The sequence below is a fragment of the Sturnira hondurensis genome, unplaced genomic scaffold (genome assembly GCF_014824575.4).
Source record: "Sturnira hondurensis isolate 20B ecotype Veracruz unplaced genomic scaffold, ASM1482457v3 Scaffold0004711, whole genome shotgun sequence".
Classification (NCBI taxonomy): domain Eukaryota; kingdom Metazoa; phylum Chordata; class Mammalia; order Chiroptera; family Phyllostomidae; genus Sturnira; species Sturnira hondurensis.
Window position 1 is genome coordinate 1,984,566 of NW_028077342.1, and position 13,994 is coordinate 1,998,559.

The 13,994-nt window shown below is 38.0% G+C and overlaps 2 protein-coding genes across 2 annotated transcripts in view; both read right to left on the minus strand.

Moving 5' to 3' along the window:
* Window positions 1–3,463, minus strand: part of LOC118986948 (DNA-(apurinic or apyrimidinic site) endonuclease-like) — a 63,097-nt gene extending 59,634 nt beyond the window's left edge. The window contains 2 exon segments of the mRNA XM_037046002.1: window positions 55–316; window positions 3,385–3,463. Of these exon segments, the coding sequence (XP_036901897.1) occupies window positions 55–316; window positions 3,385–3,463 (341 nt within the window).
* Window positions 2,872–13,994, minus strand: part of HEPH (hephaestin) — a 74,020-nt gene continuing 62,897 nt past the window's right edge. The window contains exons 18-21 of the mRNA XM_037045988.1: window positions 12,255–12,394; window positions 11,240–11,402; window positions 6,443–6,484; window positions 2,872–4,501 (exon numbers count right to left, since the gene is read on the minus strand). Coding sequence (XP_036901883.1) covers window positions 4,272–4,501; window positions 6,443–6,484; window positions 11,240–11,402; window positions 12,255–12,394 — 575 coding nt within the window. The 3' untranslated portion in view covers window positions 2,872–4,271. The remainder of the gene's footprint in view (window positions 4,502–6,442; window positions 6,485–11,239; window positions 11,403–12,254; window positions 12,395–13,994) is intronic.

Sequence of the window (13,994 nt, forward strand, 5' to 3'; positions counted from 1 at the left end):
TACCATAGTTTTTTTATCCATTCATTTACTGATGGGTGAGGTTTTCTTATCTGTGGGGAATTCTCATACAGGACTGACCCCTCTCCTGCTGCCTCTTTTTCGTTTTTCTTTGTTTTTTCTCCTGCTCTACTCTTATTAGCCTCTGGCTCAGTCTTGGGCACTTCTCTGTCTTCTGCCACCACTCCCTTTTTCCCAGCTTCTGCATCACTGTAATGAATGCCCTCCTGCACTGTCACCCAGTGAAGCAGTATTTTTACTGTATTGCCTGCTAAAGTTGAAGTGGGGATCCTTAACTGAGCACAAAGAATGAAGCATGCTATGTTAAAATTTTATAGTATCATTTATCCTTAGTTTTGCTTTTTCTATATTTATTCATTTCTGATGTTACAGTATTTTTTATTTCATCATGTTATTTATATTTGATCAACTTTATCTGAGCCGCCCTTTAAGGGTGGGTCTGTTAGTAATAAATTCCCTTAGTATTCCTTAGTCTGAGATTGTCTTTATTTTCCCTTAATTTCTGAAGGGTAGATTCACTCAATATAGATTTGAGATTGACAGTCTTTTACTTTCAGAAACTGAAAAATGTTCCTACTTTTTTCTGACCTCCAGAGCTTTAGCTAGAAACCCAGTCATTCAAATTTATGTTTCTCTAGAAACAATATGTTGTTTTCCTTGGAGATTTTAAGGTTTTTTTCTTATTTGTAGTATTTAGAAGTTAAATATACTATGCTTTGGCATAGATTTCTTTGGCTTTTCCTATTTTGGGTTTATTCAGCTTTTGCATCTATACACATCTTTTGCCAAATTTTCAACCATTGTTTCTTTGAATATTTTTCAGTCCCTCCTTCTATTCTGTGAATCCTGATATAAATGCTGGATATGTTTCTTTTGTTGTACAAGCTGCTGGGATTCTGTTAACTCAATTTTGTTTATTTGCATTGAATAAATTCTATTAATTTATCTTCAATTTCATTAATTATATCCTTTGTCATCTCTACTGGTGAGCTCAGTCAGTGGGTTTTTTTAAATCAGTTATTCTCTTTTTCTGTTCTATAATTTTCATGTATTTTCCTTTTATAACTTTCATTTTTTTGCTAAAATTTTTATTTCTCAAAAACATTTATTACTTGTTGCATTTGTATGACTTTTACAGTCCTTTTCAGATTATTTAAACATCTGATTCATCCTAGTGTTTGTTTCTATTGATTGTCTTTTCCCATTAAAGTTGTGATTTTCCTTGTTCTTGGTATAATGGAACTCTGGGCCACATTTAAACCATCTTTTTTAGGAGACAGTCACATTACTTAAGTTTAGCACAGGGTTTTGGCATAATTTTGTATGATAATGTAATTGTCATTGATTTTGTTGTATTTATTTTTGTCTTGCTTGGTTTCTTGGGTGTCACTGAGGCTCCTATTGATCCCTGCCAGAACCACTTATTATTTCTGAGTAGGAAAAGGAATATTCTACATTGCAGGCATGAAGAGTGGTTCTGGGCTTAATATGTTGAAATTTCCTTTGGGGTAGAAGAGTCTCTGGCCTGCAGGGGTATAGAGAACCTTCTGTGGTCACTTGGTGTCAGAAGGGCTTGTCCTCAGTCCCTTTTTTCAGTGTCTCCAGGCCCCCATGGGGTTGTCACTAGGACTTCTCTTTCATCTTTGGATGAATTCTCCTTGGTTGGGTGTTGGCAAGATACCCATTTGCCCTGTTGCTTTATTTTTCTCCAGGATGCCTACCTCTCTATATATTTTTGAGTTCTTGTTTCCTCTTTCATTATTTCTAGGGTTTGTTTGTCTCCAGGGAGAGATGAGTCTATTGCATCTCATCTGGATTGGAAGGCTAATTTATATTTTTAAAACATCACTTTTCTGCACAGAGTGCTGGAGTGAATATGAGGAAGGAGGCTACCACACTAGTCCAGATAACAGATGGTTATGTTTTAGACTGGTGTGGTAGCAATGAAGATAGAAGCAAATGAATTAGTTAAAGATATTTTTGAGGTAAACAAGAATCACTGTTGTGTTGACTTTGGGGGTTTCTGGTTTGAGCAGTCAAATGGATGAAAGTGTCACTTAATTGTAAAAAACAAAAACAAAAAACAAAAAAAAAAACCCACTTCTGCATTCTCATTGGGAGCAAACTCTCCACACCGAAAAATATATTTCTAAAATGCATGGGATCGAGCTTACATTCCTCAATCTGGGGCAGTATTACATACTCAGAAAAAATATATCCCTATCCCACTTACCTTTCTATCCTTGTCTTAGATTCATGACCAAGCTAATAACCTCCCAGTTGAATATAAGTTATAAATATTGTTGACTGGAGTCCCTAGAGTGCACTGGGTTTTCAAAAACCTCCAAATTAATAATAGGCCAAAGTAGTTCTGCTATTGTGTGCATTGATTATGCAATGGCTTAAAAAGTTTAACAGTTAATTTTATAACTAGGTATCCAAACCTTCCCCTACCTCCACCATCTGCTATGTTTCTGAGATTTGCAGCAAGGTTCCTCAGGAAATCACTGACCCACTGTAAACTACAATGAATGATAGGCTATGGCCTGTTTTTTTCCCTTAAAACTTCAACATGATATGGCAACTGAACACCAGGCTTGTGGGTTTCTACATTTGACGTGTAAGGGGTTGCTAACTATGCAGACAGGTTGGCTCACAAGATAAGAAAGTTGGAGTCAATATGGGCACAAAGGATGGAGATTAGTGGAGGTTTTCATGTTATAGGGTGATGGAACAGGTATTTGGAGTCAAATAGATGAAGGCTTGAATCCCTGCTGAACTTATAGCTAAATGTCCTTAGGTAAAATCACCAACTCTCCTTTTTTAAATTGTATTTATTTAATTGTTCAAGTACAGTTTGTTGTCTCTATTTATTTAAATGTAGAACTAAATAGTGCCCTTACAGAATGCATGAAGGTCAAATGCAATCATGTATTAGATGCTTTGTAAAGTATAAAGCACTGTGTATTTCAGGGTATCATCTTCACTGTTTCTGCAGCCCCTTCTGTTCACTTGCCATGCAAAATGTTAATATGTATATTGTAGTGAGGGTAGGACATCTCATACCATCCCTACTTTCTTGTCTGTGCTTTCTTACCAAGAGGTCAAATAGGCTTCAACTTACAGGTAACAAAGAAATAGTGCTTTAATATGTTAGATGGAAGGGTTCTGTGTCTTAAAGAGGCCCCCCAAATTTCAAGTAGACCTCTTGTATTCCCAACTACCAAAAGATTCCATGAGATCTGTGTCCACCTTTCCTTGCCCAGGGGACAGGTTTGGGTCTCAGCCCTCTATTTTCCTCTTGCAGCTTTTCTTGGTGTTCAGAAGACTTTTGGCACCTATGGGCCAAAAGATGGCAACCACCACCTGACTTTGAGACTTCCTCTGGGACAGGCTTTTCATTTCTAAAACACAAGCTTGCAGACTCCACAAAGGATCGACCCATTCTATACCTACTCCTCACCCAACCATTGAGTGGCCTTTGTTTTAATCATAGTCACAACCTTCCAGAGGCCAGAGGAACCATCAAAATCATCAAATTCACCCTTACATTATTCTAACAAGTACTTTAATGTATAGGAATTTCTACTTATTATATGGATAAGACACTCAACATTCTCTTCAGTGTGATTGTGCCAGGAATTTTGAAGACTGGCTTCCTCAGGAGAAGAGCTCTGGGTTCAGAAGTTAAAGTTGCTCATGGCAACCATCACCCACCCACTTTTCCAAGATAGTTTCTTTTCAAGGAGAATCAAAATACATTTTGGATCTTCAAATCTCACCCCACCCATTTCCTCATTGTACCCATGCTTTTTTATCCCTTAGTTTAAGTATGGATTACCCTCACAGGTAACTTAGCCTTGGTTCACAGTCAATTTGCCTAGGTCCTGGAAAGCAGTAGAAGCCTATTCAATGTGTTTTACTTTTGGTATGTACTTTGTGAGGAGGATCAGTTTTTAGAAATTTCCACATCTTTCAAGTGTCAATGAGTGTCATAATCTAGCCATTGAAATTTGGAATATATAATACTAGGGGACTCATCTAGCCACAGGTTCTCAAGTAGAGCAAAGAAAGTTAAAGGAAAAGAGAATGTATAGCATTTCTATGTAAATAAATAAGTGAAAAAATACCCAAACAAGTTTGATTCCCTCCTCTGTCTGCCTACCACCCATGTCCCTTTTACAGTGAGGTCAGTTGTTGGTCCATGGCCTGCTGAGAAAGCATTCCAGATGTGTAGTTCCAAGATCCAGCTGTTAGTTCTTGAGAGACAGAAGCTTAAAGCTGTCATCCAGGATTGACCTCCTGTTGCGCCGTAGCTTTTTTTGACGATGTTGGTACCAGACCACACCACCAAGAGCCAGAACAATAAGCAAGAGAATGACACCCATGGCAATTAAGATAGAAGCCAGCATCTCAATATCCTTTACAGGAATCTCCATGCCCAGCATCCTCACATTGTCTTCTCTAAAGTCTCTGGATACTGCTGTTGAAATGGAACAAGAGGGAAATGGTCACCCTGAGCTGGAGCATACTACAAAAAGGACTTGCAATCTACTCCTGAAAGAGGAGAAACAACTCTAGCCAAATACAACAGAGGAACTGTCCCTATCATTCAAAATACCAGCTGATAAAAACAGATTCAGAGGTCTCAGTGACTTGGAATAACAAAATGTTACAGCTGAGAAAGTCCTTATTAATCACTGAGGTCACAATCCCCCTATGGAAAGAGCTAAGACTCAGAGTACAAAGAGTCTTGCTGTATTTGAAAAAGTATATCAAGGATTACAATATTTTAAGAAATCTGAATTTAGTTTGCATGGTTCCAGAAGGTAGAATTAAGAATAAAAAGTAGAAATTCCAGGGAAGAAGTTAGACTCAATGATCTAGCTTATCAATGCTCTCTTTGACCATTGGACCATGACAACAGCCTGCCACTGGGCCATCTGGCCTTTCACCTCTTTGAGCGTTGATAACTCTGATGTCACATTAATCTTTCAGTTGAAATAGTTAATTGTCTGAGTTCCTGGCATGCAAAGTTTTAATGATTTCCAATTAACCTAGGAAGTAAAAGCTCAGACTCAAGCTAGGCACTTCAGCTCTCACAATCAGGTTCTAGCAACACATTCTTTGTTCCCCAGAATAGGCAATCCTTTTTCAGGCCTCCAGGACTTTCTCATGCTGCTCCATTTGCCTCAACACCCTTCTTTCCTCCTCACCTTTCTATTCCCAGTTTAAATGTTACGTGTCTTTGTAAAGCTTTCATCAATCCAGCTTTACAGTTAATGCCCTTCGGTGTTTTCAAAGTATGTGTACCATTTGTACTCCCACAGTTTACTTGCTTGTACCATGTTACCTAATCCTCCCTCATTTCTGCACTTCAGTCACTTCTTGTTTAAAAGGGAGATAATAACCATACTTAACTCAGAGGTTTATTGAGATTTAAATGAATTAGTGTTTATAAATATTTAGCATAGCTCGTGGAAGATAGCAAATGCACAGTAACTGATAGCTGTTATTACTGTTTGCCTTTTTTTTTACATCTAACACCACTGTTGTTTCTCTAATTCATTTTTAGATACAAATTGCTTGGAAGGTAATAACCATGTCTTGTTTCTTTGGTGTCCCTGACACCCAGAAACTGTTTGATGAATGTTTAACTGGATGAACATATGTCCTTATAGAAGTAAGAAAAGATGAAATACATACATATGTATGCTCCACTCTCTCAGTCTCACCTTACCTCTTCACAAACCCCTTCAGGATATACCCTAATTCCATGGTTGTAAGTTTACAAGGTACATAGGCAGACCATTAGGAATTTTCCAAACACAACTGAAAAACTTCTGGACTAAACTAATAATCTCTAATGTCCTTCAAGTGCTCATAACTTTTTAAATCTTTCCGAATCTTAGTTCAGGTACAAATGGGGTGAAGAATGAAAGCACTATTTAGATGTAGGCTACATAGAACAAGAAGAATCTATAATTTCTTGAAGGGAAGAAATGGCTGGTTCTAAAGAGCCAACTATTTGATATTTCATACATACAAGAATAAAAATACCTAGTGTAGACTCCATGGAATTTGTTGTACTTTCATACTGTCCCTACAGGAATTTATGCTTGTGCTACAGCTTCTTCATGCCCAAACCACAAACACCTTGAATTTTCTTGCCACCCACACATTAGGTGGGGGGCTAAGATATCAGCCTTCAACTGAGGAAGTTGGGGGTGAGACCAGAGTAATAAACGTATTGAGGGAAGCTGAACCTGGGGTACTTTTGAAGTCTCACAGAAAGCTCAGAATGCTTTCTGCTATATTTTGGTCCATCTTTCAGCCATGTGAATCCCATATTTTAAAGACATCACATCTTCCCACAAATGGACTTTGTGTATAACTACCTAGTCTGTGAATCACTCTTACCTACCTTTTCCAATCTTGTTGATGGTGGTGATAATACTTAAGTGTTCTAGAGAGAGGAAAAAAAAGACAAGAGGTTAGCCCTGTTTTCTTACTATCAATCCACAGGCTTACTATGGGAGATTGGCACTGGTTGGAGGAATCTCTGTGATATAGTAACCAAAAATGAAGATACCTGGAATTAACTAACTTATGGTCAAAGTCAATATTGGTAATGTAAATTTGATTTTGAATAGTGACACAAAATTTGAGCTAGAGCATAGGCTTAGGAATTCAAAAGGTAAGCCATCCCTCTGCATTACTTACGTACTTATTGGCACTTCTTCAATCCCCATTATTGCTCTTTTTTTAATTGTTGTTCAAGTACAGTTGTCTCCATTTTCCACTCTACTCCCACCCACTCCAGCCACGCCCACCTCCCACCCTTGATCCTAGCCCCCTTTGGCTTTGTCTATGTGTCCTTTATATATGTTCTTTGATGACCATTCCCCCCCATCGTACCCCTCCCTCTGTTCCCCTGGTTACTGTCAGTTTGTTCTTTTTTAAAATATTTTTTATTTAATTATTGTTCAAGAACAGTTTTCTGCCTTTTACTCCCATCCCAGCCCACCCACCCAGTGCTCCCCACCTCCCTCCCATTTCTACCCCCCCTTAGTTTTTGTCCATGTGTCCTTTATACTAGTTCCTCTAAATCCCTCCCCCTTTTCCCCTGAAATTCCCTCCCCTCTCACCTCCGGTCCCTGTCAGCTTGTTCTCTCTCTAATTCAGTGTCTTTGATTATATTTTGCTTGCTTGTTTGTTTTGTTGTTTAGGTTCCTGTTAAAGGTAAAATCATATGGTATTTGTCCTTCACCACCTGGCTTATTTCACTCAGCATAATGCTTTCCAGTTCCAGCCATGCTGTTGCAAAGGTTAAGAGTTCCTTCTGTCTTTCTGCTGCATAGAATTCCATTGCGTAAACGTACTATAGTTTTTTGATCCATTCATTTACTGACGGGCACCTAGGTTGCTTCCAACTCTTGGCTATTGTAAATTGTGCTGCTATGAACATTGGGGTGTATAGGTTCTTTTGGGTTTGTGTTTCAGGGTTCTTAGGATATACTCCTAAGAGTGGAATTGCTGGGTCAAAAGGCACGTTCATTTTTAGTTTTCTTAGAAAATTCCATACTGTTTTCCACAGTGGTTGTATCAGTCTGCAATCCCACCAACAGAGAACTAGGGTCCCCTTTTCCCCACAACTTCTCCAACACTTGTTGTTTGTTGCTTTGTTTATGATAGCCATTCTCACCAGTGTAAAGTGGTATCTCATTGTGGTTTTAATTTGCATCTCTCTGATAGCAAGTGATATTGAGCATCTTTTCATGTGTCTCTGGATCCTCTGTATGTCCTCCTTGGAGATGTGTCTGTTCAACTTCTTTGCCCATTTTTTAATTGGGTTGCTTGTCTTCTTAGAGTAGAGTAATGTAAGTTCTTTATATATTTTAGAGATTAAACCTTTGTCTGAGGTATCATTGGCAAATATGTTTTTCCATACAGTTGGTTGTCTTTTTTATTTTAATACTGTTTTCTTTAGCCATCCAGAAGCTTTTAAATTTTATGAGATCCCATTTGTTTATTCTTTCCTTTATATCCCTTGCTCTAGGGGACATATCAGTAAAAATGTTGCTGTGTGAAATATCTGAGATTTTCCTGGCAATGTTCTCCTCTAGAACTTTAATGGTGTCACGGCTTATATTTAAGTCTTTTCAGTGTCTCTGGTTACATTTTGCTTGCTTGGTTTGTTGTTGTTGTTGTTGTTGTTGTTGTTGATTAGGTTCCACTTATAGGTGAGATCATATAGTATTTGTCTTTCACTGTCTGGCTTGTTTCACTTAGCATAATTGCTCTCTTTGCGACCATTTCCACTCTCTCTTGAGGAAGTCCCTACATATTCAAACTACACCCATACATACTCAACCTGTTCTCAGAATACTTCTTCCTCTCCTTGCTTTAATGTGGCTGAGTTCTTCTCTAAGGACTACAGTTCCTTTACATACCCTCAATAGTGCTTTGAAATTATTGTTCCTCTCCTTTTTCAAAAACTATCTCTTTTGAGGTTCATATTACTTAGCTAGAAAAGTCAAGACAGCTTCTTGTCACTGTTACCTAGCAGTTCTTTCATTCATGGAAGTCTTTGATACCTGGCTCAGTCTTCCTCTTCCTCAGTTCTCATCATGGTTATTGAACTACCATCCAACACTCAAGCCTCACTGTTTATGGAGCTCTTAACTCCAACAAATTTTTCACATCTACTCCAATTCTATTACTACTCCCATGGTCACAGTGGACTTTTTATGCAGAACTGCTCCATCTCAGAAATCTAAAATTTAACAACAGCCTTCTATCTCTTTTGAACTCTAATGCTATTTATTCCATTTCATTTGTTGTTTCTTTTTCATGAAGACCTCTAGCTACCAGACTCTTCCATTTTTTCCCCAGAACCTCCCAGTTTTATCCTATCTTTTCTTCCATTCTTGGTCAGGCTAGACTCCATATTCTGTCACTTCAACTACAAACTTACCAGGAGTGTTATAATTATCAACAAAACCCCAGTAATTATAATTTCCCTGTATTTTGTCTGGTATGGTAGATGCTGGTGGAGAAAAACCACACAAGTACAAAGATCAGTATACTTTGTGTCCAATTTTAAGCCCTCACTGCTGCCTGGCAATAATTAATTTCTCATTACTCAAAGTAAACTTTTATTCCCCATTTCCCAGAGTTGTTATTTTAAACATTTGTCCACTTTTGTCAAGCCCCTTAACCAACCACCTATTCTTCACTCCAAGCAGATGACTCTGTCTCCTCTATCAAAGACAAAAAAGAGACCCTAAGAGAGAAATATTCTACCTTTCTGTAAAGCACCTCACCCAAACCTATCCATTAATTTTTTTATTTTCTATTTTCTATTTTCTTTTAGGTGAAACAATGACCTTACTCTAGTCTAATCTTTCATTTTATCTCTGGTTTTCATCTCATGTTTCCTCATCAGGAGCTTCTTCCAATGATAAAGTTTTTCTTCCCTGTCTTCAACACATATGTGGTTGGAGCAATATTGAATTTGGTCATAGTAGGTTACATATTTTAAAAAGGCAAATAGGTAAGGTTTATGGGATGGCTTATTTTCATAAAGAGAAATGAACTATCCTTGTTCATGGAACTTCCCGGATCATTTGAGTTGATTTGTTTTCTTATCTATTAGATGGTCCATATTTGAGATGACCCATTATTATACACGAATACCTTTTATCTTAGATCTATGTCATCTTGATGACACATCAATTCATCAGTTGACTTTGTTTCTAAGGACTGTCAGAACACAACAAAGAATCGTGTGCTTATATTGGTGGTGGAAAATGGTACTAGAGTAGTACATGGAAGCCACATTTTAGCTCTATGGGTTACCAGAGAACAAAGCTTTTCAAACATACATGAAATCATAATGTACAATTATTTGTCCACCACCCCCAGAGGGTAAATAGCAGAATTGTAATCCCTACCGTTTTGCTAAGTCTGTTTGTATGCCTGAAGACTTTCTTCCACTTTCTATTCCATGGTGCTGCCATGGCTGGCAACCCCAGAATATCTGCCTGAATACCAACACTTTTCAAAACCACATGACACTTTAGAAAAAACACAGGGAAAAAATTTCTGGATTCCTGTGGGCCCCACAGGAGTTTATATGGCCTCTTGAAAGGGAGATAATGCTGAGAGCTAGACTCAGGTCAAAAGGCTTAAAAAGTGAGAGACTTAGCCCTGACTGGTGTGGCTCAGTGAGTCGGGCACCCTCCACTAACCAAAAGGTCATTGGTTCCATTCCCACTCTGGATACATTCCTGGGTTTCAGGCCAGGTCCCCAGTTGGAGGTGTGTGAGACGCAACCCATTGGTATTCACATAGATGTTTCTCTCCCTCTCTTTCTCCCTCCCTTCCCCTCTCCCTAAAAATAAATAAAATATTAAAAGAAAAAAGAAGTGAGAGACTTAACCTCTTAATAACCCAAAGGCATAAAATCCAACATAGCCTACATGTCTACATTCTTGGTGACTAACAAAAATTTATTGGTAAAGAAACTACCACAGCTATTCTCTTTCCATATTGAAAAATGATAAGAAAAAACTCTTTTTTTACTCTTGGTAGCAACTCCGTCTGTGATAAGCTATATCAAAGGCCAATATTTCTTTTTGGCCTTAGTCAGAGTTGTGCCAGGTCAGAAAAAATTGCCTTTCACAATTCTCACAAAGAAAATCAATTAAGGGGTGATTATTAAACTTATATTTCTTCTCAGTTTTATAAACTGGATTCATTAGCAAAATTTCTTGAAATAGTCTGTGACTCTAATTAATTCTAAATAATAAATTTATACACAAAATAATATATTTCAAAGGAAGAAAATCTGTACTAGGTATCAATGCCAGAACCCAATCAGTTCCGGATTGTTTTAACTGATTTGAGCTCAACATGTGTCAAAGAAATTAGAAGGAGACAATAGCAAGGGGGCAATGGTGAATAGGAAATATTAAATGAGAGAACACCTAGGAGAGCCTTCTGTCTTTCTGCTGCATAGAATTCCATTGCATAAACGTACTATAGTTTACGGAACTATAGTTTACGTACTATAGTTTATATCTTAAGACAGATATGTTCTATCTTAAGTTATGGTTCTTCTAGGATCAGAAAGACAGGTGAGACTTTTTAGGATTATGTGGTTTCAATAAGCTATACAAATGCTAGAAGGTGGTACAGGTGGGTAGTTAGTCCTCACCTCTTTGAGACAAGACAGTAAAGAGGGTCTCCATGCCAGCATGGACATGGTCAGCAACATGGCAGTGCAACAACCATGTCCCAGGGTTGCTGGCCACCATCTCCACAACCTCAAAGGTCCCTGGGAACAGATCCACCACATCTGCTCGGTAGCTCTCTCCATTCTGCAAGAGAGATTTGGGGTGAAGAGAAAGTGAATGGTATAGAGATCACATACCAGTTTTTAAAAACCAAAAGGCTTGGAAATCCACATCAGGGACATGGGACTCCAATTCATAGACCAGAGAGCAGCTTTAAAATTCCACCTTATCCATCTTTCCAATGAACCTGCCCACACAAACTAAATCAATAGAGGGTACCCTCTCTCTCCTCCTACTTATTCTTAAAGCATCCCAAAGTAAAAGACAGCACAGTTACTTCTAGGAGGCTAAAAACTAGTATCTCCATACTTTTCAGCAGGCTGATATCTGGGGAGTTTGGCTTAAGCCTTGACCTATGGGAAAGAGCCATGTCCTTTTTTTAGCAATGAAACTCAAATTATTTTATCCTTTATATCATCACCTTTGTCAGTACTTCCAGATCTTTATGTCTATATATCAATGACTCTAACTTTGCCCCTTCTCCTAAAACTACATATTTTTCCATGTAGCTCCTGAACAGAAATTCTTATAATGGAATGAGTGTTTTCAGAGATTTGGACAACACCCTGAAATTCCTAGACCTTGCAATAACTGCTCATTGTGTGTCAAGTCCTTACTGAGACCCAATTATATTGATTTCTTCAATCCCCTTAGGCCATTAATAAGTCACTTATTTCTTCTATATCAGAGTGTAAAGCTAAAGCCTAGAGAGAAGTGACACTGGGATACACAAAGTAGAATTTCCAGCTTAATGCTCCGTGTACAAAACCTCTCCTCTTTAAACTATCTTATTCTCTGTTATTCTGTTCTTCCCCAGTGGCTGTTAAAGCACTCCTCTAATCACCCCTGAGGCACATAGCCCTCTTTCCAGCTCACCCGATAGAGGAAGCTCTCTGCATGGAAATGGACAGTATGCAGGTCAATATCTTGGCCCATGGCTAGCATATACCAGGCCACCCGTTCTCCTTGGTACATGGTAAGACCTTTGAGGTTGGCATAGAGCTTTCCATTAATGGCTGTAAGAGAATACAAAGTATTATCCCTTTTATTTTGATTTCCCATTGACACTGTCCTAGGGTTAGCCCCTACTATCTCTGATAACAGCAATAAGTTCCTAAATGTTCTTATATCTGCTCCATTTGTAGTCTTCCAGTCTATCTTCCACATTGGTATTATAAGAGTGATCTTCTAAATAACTAATATGACCATGCCATTCTGTTGTTGAAAACACCTCTCTCCTGCCCAAAAGATAAAGTCCATGACTCCTTAGCTCAGAAAACATGATCTTTAAAAGTATAGCCCCAAAACATTTTCCAAGACTCTTTTCCCATTATCAAACACACTTATTCCAATTAGGGTAATTTATTCACCATCCCCTACATGGCTCAGTATGCATGCTCTTTGTGTTCTTTCTCATGTTTTTTGATCTTCCCTCCACCAAACCCTGCCTCTTTTTATCCATCTGTTTAAAGGCTAGACAAACCTTCACCTCCTCCAAGAACACTTCTTTGATTAGCTCCTCTCAAGCACTTCTCATTTCCTGCACCCATATTCCAAACTAGACTCTAGGTTCCTAGTAAGCAGGAAATGATTGTACTACAGCACTCTCATTTCCTTGCATTCCTCAGAACACCCAACAGACACCTGACTTTATAATAAACATTGAAAAAGACTTGTCACATTTCTGGAATTGATAATGATATGAACGCATGGGCCTCATCAATTGCCTTTTCCTAGGCTACATCCTATATTCTAAAAACAATAAACTACTCATTGCCATGTTAATTAACACATCCAGGACTATGCCCAGGACATATTTCTCCACATCTCATTTTATCAGAGAAGAAAGGTAATTTCCACTCTACACTTCAAGAAGAAAAATAATGAAAGGAATATTTATAGCCATCTCTGTTTTACCCCCTTTAAACTATGATTTGAGAAAAGGAACTAAACATGCACAACTTAGCCTTTTCTGAATCTTCCCTCTCTCAAATCTGTCTGACCATTAAAAAGGGTGCAAATAGATTTACTATTTCATTGTGGGAAAGATTCTTTCCTTGAAAAGAAGGATGGCTAATGTTGGCCACCTATGTCAATGACAGGGTAGAAAAACCTATCCATTACCAGAGGAATATTAGCAAGGCCATTTAATTAAAGAACTAAATTCAGTTTTACAATTAGTCTTCTCAATAAGCCTACATTTGATCTCAAGCATCTCTCTCTCTTTCTCAATTGGTTCATGAATCTGAAAGGGAATGGAAGGATATTGTTCATTTGCCCTCAGACCCCAACATTAATTAATTTTTATCTCCAATGTCAGCACTCAAAAAGTGCTCAATGAATACCTGATAGGCTAATAGGTAGAGCAATTGATGCACGAAGACTTTGGATGAATGAACATATAAACAAGCAGATGAATATGGGTATTAGCCCAATGCTTGCACTAGTATAATCTAACTGTGCTTACTTCCTTTTTGTCCTGGACAATTTATTTCTCTGATTTGACAGGACAAAAGTTCACTTTGTAGTTCATAAAACACCTGTTCTCGCGTGAATTGTTTATCTATCCATCAAGGAAAAATAACTAGAATCCATGTGGCAATATAATACTACATT